This window comes from Tursiops truncatus, chromosome 6, assembly GCF_011762595.2.
Source record: "Tursiops truncatus isolate mTurTru1 chromosome 6, mTurTru1.mat.Y, whole genome shotgun sequence".
NCBI lineage: Eukaryota > Metazoa > Chordata > Mammalia > Artiodactyla > Delphinidae > Tursiops > Tursiops truncatus.
The window spans coordinates 26,462,745-26,484,968 of record NC_047039.1 but is presented as its reverse complement, the minus strand read 5'-3'; the positions used below and the strand labels follow the sequence as shown (position 1 = coordinate 26,484,968).

At 51.5% G+C, this 22,224-nt stretch overlaps 1 protein-coding gene across 10 annotated transcripts; it reads right to left on the bottom strand.

The window, feature by feature from the left end:
- Nucleotides 1-7,587: 7,587 nt before the first annotated feature.
- Nucleotides 7,588-22,018, bottom strand: CARD19 (caspase recruitment domain family member 19). 10 transcript variants are annotated; one of them, XM_073805937.1, is made up of 7 exons: nt 21,127-21,461; nt 12,279-12,332; nt 11,280-11,495; nt 9,722-9,875; nt 8,462-8,521; nt 8,145-8,216; nt 7,588-7,854 (listed from the first exon to the last, which is right to left on the bottom strand). In XM_073805937.1, the coding sequence occupies exons 1-7, from the start codon at nt 21,415-21,417 to the stop codon at nt 7,739-7,741; spliced, it is 963 nt and encodes a 320-aa protein (XP_073662038.1). In that variant the 5' UTR covers nt 21,418-21,461; the 3' UTR covers nt 7,588-7,738. The 10 variants fall into 10 exon arrangements, 9 of the variants coding, with proteins under 9 accessions (XP_073662038.1, XP_073662042.1, XP_073662041.1 ...); XM_073805941.1 differs by having other exon boundaries at nt 11,358-11,495; nt 21,127-21,450; XR_012332440.1 differs by having other exon boundaries at nt 7,787-7,854; nt 9,718-9,875.
- Between the last annotated feature and the right edge of the window lie 206 nt (nt 22,019-22,224).

Genomic DNA, 22,224 nt, shown 5'->3' with positions numbered 1-22,224 from the left:
CTCTTACTTGGTCCTCTCTAGGTGAGATACCTGAGAATCCCCTCCAAGCAACTGGAGCCCCGGGTGGGGATGCAGCCCCCAGGAGCTCCCAAGGCCCCTCCCCCATCACTCCTCTTGCCCTCTCCACTCTGAGCCTGGGGCAGCTCCAACACCTTGTTCCTTAAGACATTCAGGTGACCCCACAGACTCTTCTGTGGGGCTGAAAATTCAACTCTGCACAAAGTGATTGATAAACAGGAGTGCTTCTGGGTGAGATGATCTAATCCTGGGCTTTACTTTAAATAAATAATCCAGGAAAAAACATAGGGAAATGGATGAAATAAGATTGAAAGTGCTAGTGGCTGCAGAGCTGGGGCCAGCTCTCTGCTCTTCTGAGTGTCTGAATGTCCCATAAAGAAAGTTTTTAAAGGTGATCCACATATGGGATGAGGTCCATGAAGAAGCAAGACCAGCAGGTAGGCAGTGGGTGGACACATGTTCCCAGAGGATCCAATGAACCTGGGGCCACCCCAGCCAGAGGGGTCAGATGCAGAGCTGTGCAGGTGGCTGGGCCCTGGGAGCAAGTGGTACAGAGGACCACCTCTCCTGCCGCTCACTATGAGCACATCTTACCTTGGCTGTCTTGTTATTGCCAGGAAGCAGCAGAGGTCAGGCTCCTGGCTGTGAACCTTCCCTACCACCTGGCCCTCATGGTGGGTCCAGGATGGTGTCCGGGCCCATGCCCCCAGGTCCAACCCTGCCCAGGGCCCAGCACAAGTGGATGCTGCCCAGCACCACGTGCCTGGTATAGCCTGAAGCAGTCTGTGGCTTGTGGTATGGGCTGGCTGGCAGCCACACCAGACGGATGCCAGCCTGTGTGGACCATGGACGTGGCCAACAGATGGCCTAGTTCCTCCTTTGGCCAGGACAGGAAGCTGGCCCAGATGTGGCCAGAGAGGTTAAGCCCCAGATGGCTGGACTGGGTCCCAGGTCACCAAGCCAGGCTGGCCTCCACGGGTGCTAGGGGCACTGGGGACAGGGCATGACAGTGGGTGGGTCTGTGCATCCCAGCCCCCTACAGCCCCTACCCCAGCTGCTGCCCCAACAGGTACACGTGACTGCCCCCCCCCCCGCCCCCCCACCAGCACCCAGGCTCATGCCTCTACAGTTCCGGCGCCCTGATCCTCACTCCAGATGTCTTCCTGTCTGAGGCCCATGGCACGTGCTGCTGCTCTCTCGGGTCAGGGCTGTGCCCTGAGGTCTTCCCCACTGGCCCTCCTGACCACCACTGCTGGTCACTGTCACGGTGGGCCATTTGGGTTTACTCTGCCTTTGGTGCCATTGGCTAGCGTCACTGCCCACAGTGTCCCCCTGGGGCCCATATCTGAGCCCTGACTACCCCTGCACCGTCTGGCCCAAGACCAGGGCTGCTCCCTGAGAAGAAGGGTCCTGCCCACCATCTCCCTGAAGGCTGAGGAAGCTCTGCCTGAGCTGGGGGAGGAGGTGGACCCCTACTCATACTTGCACTTCTATTTGGTCTGACCTGGCTCTCCCACTGGTTGCAACCACCCACAGCCTATGTCCCCAGCACTGTGTCTGACATACAGTAGGTACTTAGTAAACATCTGCAATAGATTCACTCCTCCTCGAGTTCCGAACCCTGTGCATGTGTCACAGTGGCCAAGGGATGGACAGAAAACCGAGGCCCAGAGAGCGAGTCAGGGCCAAGCCAGACCCAGAGGGGTGAGACAACCCTCAGGGAGTCCTCCGAGACCCTAACACATCCACTGCTTGTTAACTACCCCCTCTGCCCTACCATGCAGCTGCCCCACCCGGGGACACTTCTCTGCCCTCCCTGGGGATGGCAGAGACCCTTAAGGAGTAAGAAGCAAGGAAACATACGTGCCAAGTTGGGGGACTCCACAGAGGGACACACAGGGAAGTCAAGAGCCGGGGAGCTCTCAAGACTGATGCTCTGGGACCCAGGACCGGGAGGGAGCCCCAGGAAAAGACAGGCTGTGGTGCACGAGCCCTGAGGCCACGTGAGCTGGGGCTGGCCTTGAAGGAGTGTGGGGTGGTCAGTGCAGGGGAGGGGGCAGTCATGCAGAGCTTGTTGAGCAAGCTCTGGGGGCCTGTGTGCTTAACCTTCTTACTGTAAAAGATAGATGATGACTGATGGATGGATGGATGACAAAAAGATGATAGATTGATGGACAGATGGATAGATGATGATAGATAGATAGGTAGATGATAGATAGACAGATAGATGATAGATAGGGGTAGGGATAGATGAGTCATCCCCAGGTCACCCCTGGCAGAGTCACCAGATGAGGAAGTAGCTCTGTGCCAGTGGAAGCCCAAACAGGACCCCTCTGTCCCTCCGGGAACCCTTGTTCTTGTCTCCTCATTTCTCATGCCCCCTGCATGTGTCCAAGGACACCACAGTTTATTCCTGCCTGGCTCAAACCCTGGGAGTATTCTAGGTCCGTTTCACTCTACAGGTTCTCCTTCCCTGACTCTCCATCCCCACTGTCCACCCTTCAAGGCCATGGCCCACTTGACCTGGGTGGGGGGAGGACAGGGTAAGTCAGGGGGCTCTGAGGAAGGTAGGCCAGGATGGGATGGGGGCCAGTGGACCAAGAAGGTGGACTTTTGCTGCAGGATTGGGTCTTTCCTCCTTCCCACACCTGCCACACCCACCTACCCATTTCCCTCCCCTCTCTCTCAGGCACCTTCTCTCCCACCTGCCTTTAATTGAACTTAGTTCCTCTTTTCTCACCACATTATTTATAAAAATCAAGGAGCTGAATGTTTTAACATTTTTCTTCCCTTTCTCTCAAGTATTTATTTCATGGGAAACTAAGCTAAGCTGCTGGACCTGTGTGTGGCCCAGGGGAGATGCCCCATGGCAGCCCCCTAGGCCCTGCCCCAGCCCTTGGTGTCCTCAGAGGGGAGATGGGGCTCCAGTCCTGCCTCCAGGTGGAATGAGAATTGAGGTCCCAGCTGCCACGTGGCCAGCGATGAGGAAGGGCCCCTGCTCCATGCTCCCAAACCCCCATCCAGTCTACAAGACTGGGGTCCCAGAGCCCATACAGCAGGGACCTGACCCAGCGCTTGGTCAGGCCTGGGGTTTATGCAGAGGTTTTGGGGGCACAGGGTGAGCAGTATCTTCTCTGAGATAGTCCACAGAGCACTGACCTGGCGGGAACTGGATATAACAACCCCGGATTCCAACAGTGTCAGCACCCACACCTGAACCCTGTGCCCTCTCCCCAGAGGGAAACCCTGCATTGTGCAAATTGCAGTTGCATTTCTGGTTCCACAAACACCAGCCTGTGACCTCACCCGGCCTGAACCACATCACTCTGGCAAGAGTATCTAGGGCCCTGACTCCCTCCATCACAGGTCCACTACTCTTCACACACACACCTCCTTCTTCACAGACACACTTCTCCCAAATGCCCGCATCACTTCCGTCCCTCCCATACTCCTCACACCCTCCCTCATTCCTCTCCCTACACATGGGGGTTCTTCCCCACCCCAGGCAGACTGGAGATGGGACAGTCATCCCAGCACTGTGATAGCCAGGATGAGGAACTACTCTTTTCTTACTAGAGTTTTTGGGGGACTTTCCTGATGGAGATGGCATTTTACCAAAGACCCAGTTGAGTAGATGGGGGGGTGGAGGGCGGATGGTTAGTAAAGAGTGTTCCTGCTGAGGGAAGAGCATGTGCAAAGGTGCAGAGGCATGGATCATGGGCAGTTCCAGTTGTTGAGGTATGGAGGTGGGGACGGGGGACAAAGGGTCAGGGGGCCAGCAGGGGAGACTGTGGCCCATGGTGTCTTTCACACCCTGATGGACTTAATGCATTCCATGTCATGGTCACTGACTGACAAGGTGGTTGGCAGGGCGTGGCCTCATGCGGGGAGGTACTGTGCCTAGACATGGATGCCCCATTGTTCTACCTCCCTCAGTCCCAGCCCAGGAGTGCAGGCATTGTATGGCAGTAACCAGCCAGGGGCAGGCAGATGGTGGACGGGCCTGGCTGCTGGTCTGGGCTGTTGTCGCAGACTTCAGCTGCAGGCACGGAGTCCAGGCACAGTCGAGGAAGGGGCCGTTGAGGCAGGGATCCACAAAAGGGTCCAAGAACAGCCTGAGCTCGGGGGCTGCTTCGGACCTCCAGGGCAAGGCCTTGGTAGGTCATGGATGGAAGGAGAAAGTCAGCAGTCACAAGAAGTAGCCCAGCTCGAGCCAAGGGAATAGGTGTCCTGGACTGTCACAGCTCACCAGACGGGTCCTGAGACCTGGGACAGGCACTCACCGCCCCCCACTCAGGGGATGGAACCCTGCCACAGGGTCTCACAGGTCTCGGGGGGTGGACAGTACCCAGGACTTCCCTGCCATAGGCCTGCGGGGCCTGTCTCTGGGATGTTCCCTCAAAGGTGCTGTCTTAGTTCGGGGCTGCTATAACAGAGGCCACAGACTGGGTGCTGTATAAACATTTATTTCAGGGGGTTGGAAGGCTGAGATCAAGGCACTGGCTTATTCAGTGTTTGCTCTGCCTGCACCCTTCACACAGTGGCCTCATTTACTTTTACCCAGATGTCTCTATCACCTACAGTCAGGCGTCTGTCACCTTCACCCAGTAGTGCCCTTTACCTAGTTGTGTCTGTCACTTTCACCGGGCATGTGTCACTGTTACCCAAGCGTGTCTGTCAGAGAGCAGGACAAGCATCAAGAATACCCCAGGCGGGCTTCCCTGGTGGCGCAGTGGTTGAGAGTCCGCCTGCCGATGCAGGGGACACGGGTTCGTGCCCCGGTCCGGGAAGATCCCACATGCTGCGGAGCGGCTGGGCCCGTGAGCCATGGCTGCTGAGCCTGCGCATCCGGAGCCTGTGCTCCGCAACGGGAGAGGCCACAACGGTGAGAGATCCGCGTACCGCAAGAAACAAAAACAAAAACCAAAAAACAAGAATACCCCAGGCATCTGCCCAGGAAGCAATTACCCTCAGAATCAGAATCCTGCTTGCTCACAATGGATGGAGGGGCTACAGACTGGACAGGACATGCTGGGCTGGGCCTCAGGGGTCTGCTGACCTCAAGAACCCCTGCCACCTTCTGAGCTCAGAGTCTGGAGCAGGTGCAGGGACTAGTCCCCTGGTCTGGCTGGCCAATCAGGAAGGTGGCCTCCAGTGTCTCTGCAGCAATAAGGGCCAGTTTACATGGGGAACTGTCTGCAAGAGACCTGGAGTGCGGTGCACATTCACAGCCCTGAGGAGGCTGGGAGGGAGTGGGCACGTTCACAGCATCCCTAACCCTGGACCCTGAACAAGATCAAGAGGAACCTTCACGTGGTGCGCAGCCATTGGGGGATCCGTTCAGCCCATTCAGCTCAGGGTGGCACCTGTGTCCTCCCCACTGAGCACAGACAACTGCACTCCTTTCACCCAATGGGAGTCTGTCCCAGAGAGAACATGCATTAGCTATGCCTTCCAGCAAAGTGGTAAATTCATGAAGCAATTTCCAGAGAACAGTACTTGGAACAGTGCTATCCAGCTCAGGATATCCATGCTCAAGGACAGGTCCCAAGGTTGTGTCCCTTTTTACAGATGGGTAAACTAAGGCTCAGAATTCGGAGACACACACCCACAGCCTGCAGTGCAGAGATGGAGGAGCGAGTGGGAAGCTGCACTGTCCCAGGCTTCAGGGCAGAAAGGAGAGCTCCTATGCCTGGCTCTCCCTTGCCCTGGCCCTCACTTTAATGGCTGGGCATGCAAATGAGTGAACTAGCTCACGAGCTGGCTGAATGAATCAGCCAGAGACCATGTCCTGAAGCTGATTCCTCTGCCTCCCATCTTGTTTCCTTCCCACATGCTCTGAGAGACTAAAACCTGGGAGTGGAACCCCTCCTGGGGCCCCAATGGTAGCGTCGTTCCTGGAGTCAGGCTGTGGGTTCCTCCGGAAACCCCCTATGGAAAATGCAAGCTCATGATGATTCTTGGGTTGACAAACATACTTCTGTTTCCCCAAAGAGGCTGGAGAGGGACGAGCTGACAGGGTGGGGGCAATGGGGAGAGGAGCCCATCAGGGGCCAGGCCCAGGCCCTGGCAGCCCACGCCTAGTGCGGTGCATGTGTGTATCTGAGCACTGTGCACGTGTACATGTGCACACTTTTCGTGTATGTGTGCATGTATGTTTGTATGCCTGTGTGTGCATGTGTACGTGTGTGGGGAGGGCACTCTTGGCAGCTGTGTGGTCCTGGGCTCTGAGCTTCCGCTCCCTCATCAGTAATGAGGGTGGTGACAGGGGTCCACATAAAAGACAGGTGCCAGACAACCACAGCCTGCAGGAGGGTAGTAGGCACTGGGGACGTGGCTCACAGGGCCCCCAGAGCCAAAGGCAGAGCACACTCTTGGACGTGTACACTCACCCTCTTGCGTCCACGAGGGACATTCCCATGACAAGATCCTGAGCCGGAGGCTGGCAGGTGAGACAAATAGGTACAAACACCCTGGTCAAGGGGACAGGCCCATGTCCCCAAGACAAATACAGGGGCTCAGCTCTGAGGACAAGGTGCTGGGTATGGCCAAACCCCAGGCTGTTGGGGGAGGGCGTGAGGAGCCAGAGCCCAAGACTTCAGATGGCACAATTACATTTTTCACCTCTAAAAGTTCTAGAAGTTTTTGTGGACTCTTTTTTTTCTGTCTCAACCTCCTCTCCACCTGGGATCAGGGACAAGACTTTGTGTTCATTTCTAGGCTCTGACCATATCTGTGTCAACTGAACCCTCCCCAGACCCGCCAAGCGCGGGTCATCACCTCCCGGGGGGAGGGGCTCCATTTCCAAGATAGTAGTAGTATGAGGGGCCTCCAGGGCCCAGGATCTGGGTGTTGGCTCTGGTGACTGGACAGAGACAAGGGGGATGATAGGGGAGGGGGTATCTCCTTGGGACATGTCACAGGAAGGGAATGAAGATGGTGGTGGAGCCCCTCATGCACTGGGTCCCCCCCCTTTCCTGGCTGAGTGATCTCTCCTTTCAGTCTTAGATTCTTCATCAGGAAAGCAGGGACAGCAGCCCACCTCCTGGGGCTGCTAAAAGGAATCAAATTAACACATGCTGGCACTAGGTATCATGAGGCATTTGGTTGGCGCCCCTCCATGGCCCAGGGCTCGGGTAACAGAGCAGCCCAGTGCGCCCTGTCCATCCTCATCCTCACCACCTGAGGCTGAGGGCTGGGGAAGGAGGGAAGATGGGCAGGGGCAGGTGTGGGGACCAACAACACCCAGGCAGGGGATGGCAGGAGGGGTTCAAGGTAGGGAGTTCTGGAGAGAAGTAGTGGAAGGTGGCCAGGGAGGGAGGGAAGGGGAACACATGGCAGGGGATATCTGGAGGTGGGCACTGGGGGACACAGCAGGGGTCATCTGGGGCAGGTAGCCCACATGGAGGGGTGAGGCCCAGGCCCACAGGGGTCTGAGAAGGCGGCCTGAGCAGGACCTGGGTCTTGGGTTGGACTCGGGAAGCCAAGAGCCCACAGGGTCAGCCCCAGTTACACATGCTGTCATGTCTTGTGTTGGAATCATCTAGAAAACACTCCTGAGAGAAGGGATAAGACTCAAACATTTAATATTGTTGAGCACCTTTGTACAGTGAAGGTAAAGTGCTGGTTACATAAGTTATACACAGTGAGAAATAAACACTTAGAAAAATCAGCCAGCCCCAGGGCAGCAAGCAGCCAAGGTGGGCAGGGAGGGGATCGGTCAGAGCCCCCCCAGGTCATCTGTGAGGAAGGCCAGCAGGAAGCGGCTGACGTGCCTGTCGACGATGACAGGGGAGAAGCCCAGGACACGCCTGGCCCCTGGCAGCACCTTGGGGTCTGGAAGACAAGGGGGTCTCAGAACCCATCGAGAAGGCGCCTTCTCTCAGCCTCATGGCACCGCCAGCCCCACACCTGAGTGATGTGGGGTCCCCATGCCGAGTGGGCCTGCTTGGCACTGGCTCCCCACACAGGACCTTGACAAGGTCAGCAAGGCAGGAAAGGAACCGCAGGACTGCCACGCTGGGCCACAAGTAGGGGGCCTCAGGTGTAGGCCTCCGTCCATCCGGCAGGGCTCTGCCCCATGGTCTGGAGAGGACTGGGCTGAGGCTTGGCCAGGCAGCACCCACCTGGGGGGCAGCAGTAGACGAGGAGTGCCAGCCCTGCGGCCAGGCCGAGACAGGTCAGGAAGGCCACGGGTCCTGGGGAGAAATGCACGTGAGCAGCTCCCCAAGCCCAGGAGGGTGGGAGGGGTCCAGAGGCCTCGAGGGACAGGCTCACACCCTGTGCTGGGGTCAGCTGGGCAGGGACACACCCAGTGAGCACCCTGAGGGGGTCTGTCCAACAGGAAGCCAGGAACGGAACCCGACTTGGAATGGAGAAGCCCCCAAGGCAGAGATGGAGCCTTGGGTGGGGAACAGAGAGAAGGGACATGGGAGGCGGTTACCCCTGTCACTGAGCTCACGGCCTGCGGTGCCCGAGTCTAGCTCTGTGCAATCTGAGTTCTCTGGAAACAAAATCACAGGGTGCAGTTAGTCATGGGTGGGCCAGAGGGTAAGGTGGTTGCCCCGCCCTCGGGAAACCAAGGGGGCTGTCGAGCCCCCTCCCCCAGACCACCCAGGCCCCTCAGGTTGTGCCGGTGCTAAGCCCTCCAGGCTGTGTTTGGGGTAAGTCAGCGCCAGACAGGGAACCCTGCACAGTTTTGTGTCTTCTCCTTTTGTCCACTTCATGAGAACTTGAGGACCATGGAGTAGGGGGTTCATTGTTCCCTGGCAACCACAAGGCACCAAACACAGCGCAAACACCTGCCTGTCCGAAGTCTGATGATGTTGATGTGAGGGCAGGGCGCTCTTTCCCTTTCCCCAGACCCCACTGGGGCTCCCCCTAACCAGCCAGCTGCCAGACAGCCCTGAGGGCACCCTGGTAGGTACTTGACTCCAGGCAGGCTGTGTGGTCCTGACCTGTGGTGACAGGACCGTCCCATGCTGGAGCTCAGGGCCCAGTCCTGCCAGCCTGTCCTTGGGGGCAGGGACACTAGCCCCAGGTCCAGCCGAGTGGGCTGAGGCGAGCCACCTCTTCCCTCCTGGCCTCCAGCCTCTCATCCGAGGACTGAGGGACAGTAGCCACTCCTCCTGGGGACCTGGGTGCAGAGGCCTCAGAACTGAGCTGCCATCCTCGCTTGTACCTTCCCTGCACCCAACCTGGCAGCTCAGAGGACCCATCGGGGCTCACAAGCCTCCCGGGCCCACAGGCCAGACCCTCTAAACCAAAACACATGTGTCTTGGACCAGCCATCTGTGTCAGAAACTGTTCTACAGAAACAGCCATGCCATGAGGATCTACCTGGGCGAAAGTGGACACAACCTGCGTCGTGGGGGTTGGGGGGGTCAGTTCACTCAAGGCCGGTACAGCCTACAGCCGTGAGCTATTTCTGATCAGAAGTGTAAGGGTTCCCAGATTCATTAGATTACAGAGGGAAGGGCAGAGCTGCATGCAAGAGATGCTACCTTTTGTGTAAAAACTGGCACAAGAAAAAGGGAGACAGAGGGACAGAGAGACAGAGACAGAGAGAGGGAGACGTGGAGACAGAAACATCTATATTGTCTGAAATACTCTGAGGGCCATACAAGATGCAACCAGAGGGCAGTCTCTGGTGAAGGGCCGAACCAGAAGATGCCGAGGCCTGGGGACTGGGACACGCACTTACGCAGGGCGTGCCGGCTGGGCAGGCAGCTGTGCAGAGGCTGGGCATGGATGTACAGGGCCCGGTAGAACTCCTGGCAGTCCCGCTCACCGCTCCGCTGCAGGTGGCCCAAGAGGTCGCAGAGACGCACTCGCAGAGATACCTTGGGGTTCCGGAACTGGAGGAGGAAGGGGCACAAGACAAGGTCAGGCTGGAGCACTCTGGGCTCAGCACCCAGCCCCAGCTTCCTCAATGGCTGTGATACCATCTAGGTGCTTGGAACATGCACGGGGAGGTAGCAATTGCTACCACAGCCTCATGCACTCCCATGTGGCACCCAAGACTGTGCTGCATGGCCACTAAGCCTTGCACTCCCACTGGAGGCCAGGACACGTCAGCAAGAAAGATGGCGGTGACATTATTCCAAGTGTGGAAACTTAGTGGCTTGCTGACTTGGTTTTCCCATTTGTAAAAAGGGAATAATAAACCCACATGGTAGGGTCATTACAGGGAATCTCTGAGGTAATGATAATTTCTAGTTTACACTCTACAGGAATGTGATTCAAGTTTTAAAAAATAAATCAAGGGTTAAGGAGAAAAAAAGGTGGCTTTTTTGATGTGGTTGACTGAAAAATATGTGGTTGTAAAGGTCAATGGACAGGGTACTTGGCATTGACCCCCAGAACCTGGAGGCCATGGCTCGGTGCTGCCACCTGGTGGTGGTGTACCATGCTACAAGGAACTAGAGTCAAACCACAAAGGTACAGAAACTGCAAAGCAAAGGCAGATGTGCAGCAGAAGCCATGGGTACCTATGAGGAAAGGAACTGTAGTTTTGTGTGTGGAGGAGTTTCCTTTTTCTCATGTAAACATATGAGCTTTTCAAATTGTTTTTTTACAATGAATGTGTATTCGACTTTTAATTACAAGATATAAATTTGAGCCCCTACTTTTTAACTCACTGTACTACTTCTGTAACTTAAGAAGCATCTGGGCCAGTAGCAGGGTCCGTGTTGATTCTAGTTCTGTTGAGGATCAATCTCACCTGTCCCTAGGAGAGACCCCAACCCTCCAAATAGTTCTGCACGTGAAACTGTTACCCTGTGCCAAGGCAGGAAGCTCAGGTCCAAGAGGAGAAGAGCTCGCTCAGTCACCCAGATGGGAGGCAGGTCCTGCACCCCAAAGCCTCGGCTGGTCTCTAGCACCCACCCCCAGCCCCATGGGGGAGCCAGAGAAGTGGGTGGGGCGAGCAAGGAGCACCCACTCTCACCCAGTGTCCCTGAATAGGATGGGCCAGATTACACCCAAAACGTTTGCCCACTTTGAACTTTTGGAAGATTCAGAGTGAAGAGCCCTATGGCACTGGGTAGGGCCTGTCTGGTATCCCTGATCCCCTCCCACCCCAGCACTCCCCTTGTTCCCCCTCCCAGGTTTGTCTCATGTTGTGGCATGTTATCACATGTCTCCTGTGATCCTCCCAGCATTCTGGAAGGGGCCAGAAGGCCTGATGACATATAAAGAGACTAGGGCTCAAAGAGCTGATGTTCTGGGCCCAAGGTCACCCTAAGGAGACAGGTTTTCACCTCCAAGCTGTCCTGCCCCCCGCTTCTCCCAGCCCAGAGAGGAAAGGGATGGGAAAGCAGCCTCAGGTTCCTTGGCACCTTTTCTGCATCCTTGTTGCTGAGTATCTGGGGGTAGTAGCGGTTCAGCTGGAGGATAATCCTATCCACCTGCTGCTCACTCAGGCGCCCAAGGCCTGTGAGGAAAGGCATGTCCTGGACCAGGCGGTCACAGTAGGTCTGCTCTGAAACAGAAGCATACAACACAGAGGGAATGAGCCAGCTCAGCCCAAAAAGGGGGTGGCGAGACCCACACACCATGATGCAGCCATGGCAGGGACCCCTCGCAGCAAGGTCCCCATGCCCACCGAGAGGTGTACCAGCTGTAAGCATCTGGACAACTGCTGACATCCCAGCTCACGAATAGCCCAGAGTTCCCCCATGTCACGCCAACACCCTTGCCAGAAAGTGGGGTGGGTGGGTGCAGTGATAAAGGTTCAGACTGCTCAAAAGCAGAGCAGAGCCTCTGGCTCCTATCTTTTATGCCTGAGAGCTTATTGCAAAAAAACTCAGAAGGGCGAAGAATCTGCTGTCTGTTGGGCCCCCTCAGTGCCCTCTGGAAATAGCCAGGCCCGAGGAAGGGCACGGGCAGCCTGGAGAAGGCCCAATCTCAAAGCTCCTACAATCGCTGTTGTTGTTTGGAGTGGCCTGTGCTGGCATGGCCACCAGACACAGTGTATCTGCAAGGCCTTGAGAAGCTGACACCAACAGCAGACCAGCATGCTTGCTGCCCAGGAGGCTGGGGAATGCCTTTTCTTTTGTTTTTTCTTTCAGAGTCACCATTAAAGCATCACTGTTGCACTATCTTTCCCATTAAGAATGTCCCTTAGAATGACAAGTCTTTAAAGGCAAGGGGTGGGGAGAGGTTGGTGGGTAATTGACAAAGAAATCTCTGAATCTCTGAGGGAGGGTCCCAAGTTCCTGCAGCACTAGCTGCCTGAACAAGTGCACCACCTTACCTACCTGTGGCAGCTTGTCCTGTTTCCTGGTGGACCCAGGGGATGGGGGTAGGCAGAGCTGTATAGGAGGAGAGTTTTTGTATGTGACTGAGGTTAAGTTGGTATCAATTCAAATTAGATAGCTGTAACTTTAGGGTATTATGTATAATCCTCATGGTAACCACAAAGAAAATGTCCATAGAATACACACAAAAGGAAATCAAAATGTGTTACTACAGAAAATCAACACAAAAGACGGGAAGAAATGAAGGAAAAAAAGCTATGAGACATACAGAAAACAAATAGCAAAAAGGCAGAAACAAGTTATCCCTTACCGGTAATTACTTTAAATGTAAATGGATTATACTCTCTAATCAAAAGACTTAGATTAGCAAAGTGGATTTGTAGTATCATGATTTATAATAAGAAATATATATTTGATCTTTGTCCCAATTCCTGGCACACAGTTTCTAAAACCCAAGTAATTTCCTAAGTGATGAGAGCTGTGAAGGTGGAAGGATATCTTTTGTTACTCATAACAAGCCCCTTCCAACCTCATCTGACTTTGTATTAATGAGGTGATTTTGGGAAAGCCCCTAAATAACCACAGGGTGGGAGCTGATTACGAGTGGAACCGACCACGTAATTCGAGGGGTGGAACTTTTAGTCCTCCCCATCTCACTTCCCCCTGCAATGTCTGAGGAGGGGAGAGGGGCTGGAGGTTCAATCAATCACCAGTAGTCAATGATTTAATAAGTCATTCCTACCTAAGGAAGCCTGCATAAAACCCCCCAAAAATGGGGTTTGGAGCACTCTAAGTTACTGAATATGTGGAGGTGCTGAGAGGATGGCCTGTCTGGGAGGAGCATGGAGCTTCCATGCTTTGCTTCTCACATGCTTTGCCCTATGCATCTTTTCCATCCGGATGCTCATTTGTATCCTTGAAATACCCTTTGTAACAAACTGGAAATAGTGTTTTCCTGAGTTCTGTGAACTATTCTAGCAAATAGGGTCACAAGGAGAGGGTCATGGGAACTCTGATTTATAGCCAGTCAGTTAGAAGCACAGGTGACAACCTGGATTCATTATTGGCATCTCAAGTGGGGGCAATCTCGTAGGACTGAGCCTAAAGTTAACCCATGGGATCTGACACTATCTCTGGATAGATGGTGTCAGAATTGAATTAAATTATAGGACTCCCAGTTGGTGTCCACCAAAGAACTGGAAAATTGCTTGGTAGGGGGAAAAACCCACACATTCCATAACCAGAAGTGTCAGAAGTATTGAGAAATATAAGCGTTGTATGTAAGAGTAGAAGAGAAACAGAATTTTTTTCCTCTCAGGATTTAAAAAACATGATTTAACTATATACCATATTCAAAAGACTCACTTTAGGTCTAAAGACAGAAAAAGGTTGAAGGTGAAAGAATGGAACAAGATATTCCATACAAATAGTAACCAAAAGAGAATTTACATTGCTATACTAATATGAGAAAAAACAGACTTTAAGGCAAAAGCTGTTATGAGACAAAGAAGTACATTATATATTAATAAAGTAATCAATCACCAAGAAGTTAGAACATACATGTACCAAATATCAGAGCCCCAAAATATTTAAAGCAAACATTGGCAGAATTGAAGGGAGAACTAGAAAGCTTTACGATAATAGCTGGAGACTTCAACAGACCACTTTCAATAATAGAATAACCAGACAGAATATCAATAAGGCAATAGAGGATGTGAACAGCCCCATAAACTAATGATACCTAACAGACATAGACACAACACTCCACCCAACAGTAGCAGAATATACACTCTTCTCAAGTGCACAGGGAACATTACCCAAAACAGACCACAAAACACAGTTAACCACAAAATGTGTCTTAATATATTTTAAAGGGTTGACATAATAAAAGGATCTTTTCTGATCACATGGAATAAAGCTAGAAATCAATAACAGTAGGAAAACTGGAAAATTCACAATTATGTGGACATTAAACAACAAATGCATCAAAGAGAAAATCACAAGAGAAATCATAAAATACCTTGAGAAAAATGAAAATAAAAATACAGCATACCGAAATTTAAGGGATGCAGTGAAAGCAGTACTGAGAGGAAAATTTACAGCTATAAATGTACATACTAAAATAGAAGATCTCAAATCAATAACCTAATGTTACATCTTAAGGAACTAGAAAAGGAAAAGTAGACTAAACCCAAAGCTCGTAGAAGGATGGAAATGATAAAGATTAGAGTGAAGATAAATGAATAGAAAAACAATAGAAAAACAAAACCAAAAGTTGGTTCCAGAAAAATCAACAAAATTGGCAAACCTTTAGCTAGATTAACAAAGAAAAAAAGAGAGGAGATTCAAATTACTAATATCAGAAATATTACTATGAATTTTACAGAAATAAAAAGGATTATAAAAGAATACTGTGGACATTTATACCAACAAATTGGACAACCTAGATAAAATGGACAAATTCCTAAAAACACACAATCTACCGAAGCTGAATGATGAAGAAACAGAAAATCTGAAAGGACTTATTACTAATAAGGAGATTCAATCAGTAGTTAAAATGGTCTCAACAAATAAAAGCCCAGAATCAGATGGCTTCACTGGTGAATTCTACCAAACATTTAAAGAACTAATACCAACCCTTCTCAAACTCTAAAAATAAAGTTACCACATGATCCTGCAATCCTACTCCTGAGCATGTATCTGGAGAAAACTCTAGTTTGCAACCCAATGTTCATAGCAGCACTATTTACAAAAGCCAAGACATGGAAGCAAGCTAAATGTCCACTGACAGATGAATGAATAAAGAAGATGTGGTATATATACATACACAATACAATATTACTCAACCATAAAAAGAATGAAATAATGCCATTTGCAGCAATATGGTTGGACCTAGAAATTATCATATTAAGTGAAGTAAGTCAGAGAAAGACAAATACCATATGATATCACAGTTATATGTGGAATCTAAAAAAATGACACAAATGAGCTTATTTACAACACAGAAATAGACTCACAGACATAGAAAACTTGTGGTTAGCAAAGGGAATGGGGGAGATAAATTAGGAGTCTGGGATTAACATATACACACTACCAAATATAAAACAGATAAACAACAAGGACCCACTGCATAGCACAGGAAACTATACTCAATATCGTGTAACAACGAATAACGTAAAAGAATCTGAAAAAATATATATGTAGGGGGCTTCCCTGGTGGCGCAGTGCTTGAGAGGACGCCTGCCGAAGCAGGGGACACAGGTTCGTGCCCCGGTGCGGGAGGATCCCATGTGCCGCGGAGCGGCTGGGCCCGTGAGCCATGGCCGCTGAGCCTGCGCGTCCGGAGCCTGTGCTCCGCAACGGGAGACGCCACAGCAGTGAGGCCCGCGTATGGCAAAAAAAAAAAAAAAAAAAATATATATATATATATACACATATATATATGTATGTATGTATGTACATATGTATAACTAAATCACTTTGCTGTACACTTGAAACTAACACACACTGCAAATTAACTATATGTCAATTTAAAAACTTAAAAAAAGGAATAAAATACTTAGAAATAAATTTACCCAAGGATGTGGAAGACTTGGACACTGAATCTACAAAACATTGCTGAAAGAAATTTTAAAAGACACAAATAAATGGAAAGACACATCCCATGTTCATGGGTTGGAAGATTTAATATTGTGAGGATGACAATACTACCCAAAGTGATCTAGGAATTCAGTGTAATCCCTATCCAAACCCCAATAAATGTTTTTTGTTTTTCATCCTAAAATTCAAATGGAATCTCAAAGGACTTTTATGGCCAAAACTATCCTGTAAAAGGAAAGAAGGTGGATGACTCATACTTCCTGATTTCAAAATTTACCACAAAGCTACAAGAATCAAAACTGTGGTACCAACATAAGGACAGACATATAGAACAATGTAATAGACTAGAAAGTCCAGAAATAAACCCTACTTTGAGTGGGAAAAAAAAGAGTGAAGACAACCCACAGAATGGGAGAAGTATTTGCAAAGCATGTATCTGATTAGGCATTAATATATACAGAGAGAGGAGATAAAAAGAACTCCTATAACGCAACAACAAAAAATCCTATAAAGTAACCAATACAAAAATGAGCAAAAGACTTGCATAGATATTTCTCCAAAGAAGATGTACAAATGACTACTAAGCATATGAAAAGATGCTCAACAACACTAGTCATTAGGGAAATGCAAATCAAACTACAATGAGATACCACTTCATACACATTAAGGTAAAATAAATACATGGAGAGAGAGGGAATATGAATATGAGGATGAGGAGAAATTGGAACTCTCATGCATTACTGGTGGGCATGTAAAATGGTATGGCCACCATGGAAAACAGTATAGCTATTCCTCAAAAAGTTAAACAAATACTTCAGCAATTTCATTCCTCAAAAGAACTGAAAGCAGAGACTCAAACAGGTATGTGCACACCAAGTTCAGACTAGCATTATTCACAAAAGCCAAAAGGTAAAAACAACCCAAGTGTCCACAGACAGATGAATAGAGAGACAAAATGTGGTATATATACAATGGAATATTATACAACCGTAAAAGGGACAGAATTTTAGTACATGGATTTGACAACATGGATGACTGTGAAAACATTATGCTAAGTGAAATAAGTCAGACACAAGAGGACAAACGTTGTATGATTCCACTTACATGAACTATCTAGAATAAGCAAATTCTAAAGACAGAAAGTAGAATAGTGATTACCAGAAGCTGAAGGTAGGGGAGAAAGGGGAGTTATTGTTTAATGGGCACAGAGTTTCTCTTTGGGATGATGAAAAGTTCTGGAAATGCATAGTGGTGACAGCTTCACAACATCGTGCATGTATGTAATGCCACTGAAATGGTTAAAATGGTAAATTTTATGTTCTGTATATTTTACCACATACATACATATAAAGGTGAATGGATAATATGTTAAACTGTGGTTCAGTTTAGTAAGTTACAATGGAATATAATTCAGTGATAAAAGGACCTATGAAGTCACAAAAAGACCTATGAAGTCACAAAAAGACATGGAGGAAACTTAAATGCATTTTGCTAAAGGTTAAAGAAGCCAATTTGAAAAGGCTATATACTATATGATCCCAAGTATATGATATTCCAGAAAATGCAAAACTGTGGAGAACAGTCAGAAGATCAGTGGTTGCCAAGGGTTAGGGAAGAGGGAGGGATAAATATGTAGAGCACAGATTTTTAGCCAGGTAAAACTACTTGTATGATACTGTAACGGTGGACACAGGACATTATGAATTCTTCAAAACTCATGTAATATACAACACAAGAACTTTAGTTAGTAATACCTGAAGTTATTAATATTCTATCAATATTGGTTCATTAAGTGCAACAAACATACCACACAAATGCAAGATGTTAATAATACAGGAAATGGGGTGTGGGGACCCTCTGTGCTATCTGCTCAATTTTCTAAAAACTAAATATGTTTTAAAAATAAAATCTATTAATTAAAAAGAAATCCTATTTGGAAATTCCGTAGCTGAATTTTAAAGAAGGACAATGAGAGTCACAGAAAGCAGATGAATTCTTGGATTGGGTGGGGTTCCCTGGAAAGGAGCATGAAGGAACTTTCTAGAGTGATAGAAATGTTCTGTCTTGATTAGGCCTGGGCTGGTTGTTCCATGGGTGCATTCATTAGTCAAACTTATATAATTATTCATTAAAAATGAGTGTATTTGTAAGTAAATACTACCTCAATAATGTTGATCTTTTTAAAATAGGGTCATTGAGGCGGAACAAGTGGGGCCCCTTCCCTGATTTCTTCCATGGGGCCAACTCAACAGACTGTCTTTCTCTCTCCTCCTCCTGGATGGTCTTTTCTCCCCCAGAATATGAATTTCTATCTTCTGATTCTCCGAGCCTCTGAAAGTCAACCTTGAAAATGGACTTGTCAGCAGCTCCAACTTGGTGAAGAAGCCATGGACAAGGAATGCAGAGAGACCTGCCACCACCACACGGCCGGACCCTCCTGGCCACCTGGCTTCAGCACCTACAACCTCTCTGATTAAAAAGTTAATATTGGCCATAGTTCATGGAGTGTGCCCCAAGCTTGGGCATTCTGTGGGCTCTAGGCATACAGATAATCGTCATTCTTCCATCAGCTCTGCTACACAAGCATGACTACCACCCCTATTTTCAGAAGAAGAAACTGAAGCACAACGAGTAGGCTTATCTAAGACCTGCCTAAGACCTCAACCAGCTAGGGAGTGATGTATCGAGGTCAGGACCCAGGCACAGCACAGTGTTGGGGCCAATTCTTGACATCTAAATTTTCTGCCTCTCTAATCAACCTACTAATTAACTATGCAATTAGCTGCATCATGTCTGTTCCTGGCCAAGCCATAGGCTGTCTTGCCCAGCACTACCAGTGTGTGCACGTGTGCATAGTGCCAGCACACACTAAGCACTCACTAAAGAGTTTGGGAATGAATGGACGTAGGTCCAAGGCTCAAGGGCAAGGGCTGTCAGTGGATGCTGGCCAGCATCTTGCAGTGGCTCCTCCTACCCTGCAGGCTGCTAGCCAGGTGGGGCCTCCATTGCCTGCAGCTGCCAGGCACGATGGAATAGCCTGGGGGCCAAAGCTCTGGGCTCTGCTGTGCGCTGCGCACACCAACCACACCCAAGCAGCCATTCAGAGGCATGAGAAAGCACAAGAAAGGAAACCACTTTGGTCCCAAGTGCTGATAAACAGTCCCAGACAGTTTTTACAGGACAAAGGAAGAGGAATGCTCTGGCATAAAATTCACCAGACCTTCACCAGCAACCTCTGCTAAGCCCTACCTCCCCCATCATCTTGCCCTCCTGGCAGCACCACAACCATGGACACCGCCGCCCACCCACCAACCTGTTAGCCTGGCTTGGCAATAGAGGCCCTGTGGGAGCTGGCCTCACTTGCCCTCACCGGGCCTCCCAGGCCCCTGAGCCATTCCTGCACAGCAACCCCCAACTGCAGTGTACTGCCCAGGATTCCCGCCCTTGGCACAAGAATACCTGTCCCTGTGGTTTCCGCCTGGCTAACTCACGCTGACTGCCCTCCCGCCAAGAGACCTTCCTGAGCTCCCCTGCCGCCCCACCCAAACCAAAGTCCAGATGCTTGGACCGCAACCTCCCCTCCCAAATTGAATCTCCCAGAATCCCCTCCTGTCCCAGTGCCCAACCTGGCCTCAGGCATGGAGTTGAGATGGCACACTCCCCAGCACACCACAAGGCAGGGACTGGTTCTGCAGCAACAGCAATTGCTGCAGTGACACTCGGCCAGTGCTGGCCCTGAGCAGACGCATCAGGCCCCACACACTCCCTCTGCAACCCTTTGTAGAGGCCCCAGAACCAACACAAGACAGTTTCCTGTTGGTGCATGGAGACAGTGAGCCAGAACTTGAGGCCCGCAGCCTTGCAAGCCTGCCCATTTGACCCTCCCAGGCCTGTGCTCTCTGGGCCCCAGTTCCCCATACCAAAAATGAAGGGCTCTGAGGGAAGAGGTCTCTAGAGGCCCAGGACACAGAGATGGCAGGGAGAAAGGGGATTGATGGGCCTGGGCAGGGTCTAGTCCTGGCTCTGCCACTGACTGCCCTAGCAGTCTGGGGCACCTGCCCAACCTGACACTTTATTTCCTCATCCACACATAGAGATATTCCACTTTTCCCCATACAGCGGTTCTCAATGAGAAGCACCTGATGCAAGACCAGGTGCACAATAGGTACAACAGACCCTGGAACAATGCAGTGGTTGGGGGCGCAGATCCCTGAGCAGTCGAAAATCCACACATTACTTTACAGTCAGCCCTCCATATCCATAATTTTGCATCCAAGGATTCAGCCAACCTGAGGTCATGTAGTACTATAGTATGTATCGAAAAAAGTCCACATATAAATGGATCCTCACATTTGAAACCTCAAAGGGTCAACTCTACTCAGAAACAGCAGCCACAGATAAAAAGAATTCAGAGAGATGACGGGAATGCACAGCAGCTGGGGTCTCTTCTGGCTAAGGCTGGGACACTGGTGTCCTGGAAATCACCAGGTTCCTGCCCATGAAATCCTATTTGTGTGCAGGACTCAGGCTGGAACTCCAGTGAGTTCTGGGGAGAGAACAGGGACTTCTGGGGCCTTCCTGGCCCCATGGGCCACCCCTAGGTAACTTCTACCTCATGAAGCAGCCTGACCATGCTGTCATGGGCTCTGTCACCAGCCTGTCTCTCTCATGGAGCTTCTCCTACAGGGAAAGGTCCATAGGGAAGGGTCACCCTGCTCAGTTAGGGTCAGGAAGGTGGTGGGCAGGTCCCCACTCCAGAGAGGTCCTTGGCGGATGACTGGGCTGGAGAACCCATCCAGGGAAAAGAAGGAGGGACTGGGGCAGTTCAGTATGGAGCACAAAGCCTTCGGGGACCGAGTCGGTATCCACAATTCCCCTGGGCCTGTCGCTGGGCAAGGGGTGCAGACTGGGAGGCACCACAGAGTCCCATGGGTACCACACACTGCCCAGGTATGCACCACCTGTTGGGCATTCTTCTCAGGTAGCTGTGAGGACGGAGTGTCTATATTTCCTGATAGAAGCACAGTAGAATCATTTTTATTTTCACCTCCCACTGTCAGGCCTCAACCCTACCTCCCCCACCCGCCCATGCAGCATCTACCCACCTACAGACGTGCACTGGCCGCTGCCCTCCCGGAACCACCCACGACGTGGCCCCCACCCACTAGAACCTTCTTCCATGGCCTGACCTGGCCTCAGAACCATCCCAGGACCAGCCTCTGTCCCCCAGAACCCTCTAGGGCCTCACCTGGCCTCGCCGTCCAGACCCCTCCAAGGTGGGGCCCCCAACGCTCAGAAGCCTCCAGGGCATGACGTGGCCTTGCCCAACAGAACTCTCCAGGGCTTGTCCATGGCCCCCGCCCCCAAGAACCCTCCGGGACCCGGAGTGGCCTCGCCCCCCAAGAACCCGGCCCCGGGCCGCGAGCCGGCCTACCGTCGTCTCGTCGACAGGACACTTAGTCACGGGCAAGGTCACTCGCCGCCGCGAGGAGCGGCCCCCGGTGTGGCATCGGGACACCCGGACCCTATGGGCCACCATGGCCGCGCGCCCGTCCCTGTATGGCAGGCACGACCCCGGACCGCTCTCACCTGTCATGGCGGCGGCACGCCGTGCACCCAGCTGACCCGGCCAGTCCCCCTGCCGCCGTCAGTCAGCCTGGCTGTCCGGCCGCTGCCCGTCGACCCCTGTGACGACCGCCCGCTCTTTCCCTGTGAGCCCCGCCCCCGGCATCGTCGCGGCTAAGCCCTAACCCCGCCCTCACTGAGCCCGCCCCTTGCCGATAGGCCCAGTCCGTAGCGTCGGCTGCGTCGCCTCGAGGGCTCTAAATCCACATCCCTCACTCGAGCGCCGTTTCCGGACGCGTGGGCTACGAACGCTGCCGAGCCCTTAGCCCCTCCCCTCACTGGGCCCGGCCTTCCGAGCGCCCGGGGCATCGGCTTTGTCACTGCGAGAGCTCTAAACCCCGCCCTCACTGAGCCCCCACCCTCGCGGACAGTAGCTCTGTTGCTGCCACAGTTCTTGAGCCCCGCCCCTCGCTGAGCCCGGTCCTCATCAGTTACTGGGCCTCCAGAAGCCTTAAACCTTGAGCCTAGCTCCCGCCTGCAAGCGGAACTCTCAGCTCCACCTCTCACTGAGTTCCGCCGCCGCTGTCCTGGGCTACGTCACCACCAGATCCCTGAGCCCTGCCCTTTTCCACGAGGCCCCGCCCCCGCCTGCGTCGATGGCGTCGCCGCGACCACTCTAAATGCCGCCCCCATTCTAAGCCCCGCCCCTCCGGCGCCACCTACATCGCCGCGCAACTCTGAGTCCCGCCCCTCACCCGAGCCTCACCCGGGTCTCTGGCGC

Coding starts and splice junctions, on each gene's coding strand:
- CARD19 (XM_073805935.1), bottom strand. CDS start 21,417: ATGGTGGCCCATAGGGTCCGGGTGTCCCGATGCCACACCGGGGGCCGC. Junction 9,876..11,279: donor GGGGGCAGGACAGCTTGGAG/GTGAAAACCTGT, acceptor TTCCTCCTCCAG/TTCCGGAACCCCAAGGTATC. Junction 8,217..9,717: donor AGCCGGCACGCCCTGCGTAA/GTGCGTGTCCCA, acceptor ATTTCTCCCCAG/GACCCGTGGCCTTCCTGACC.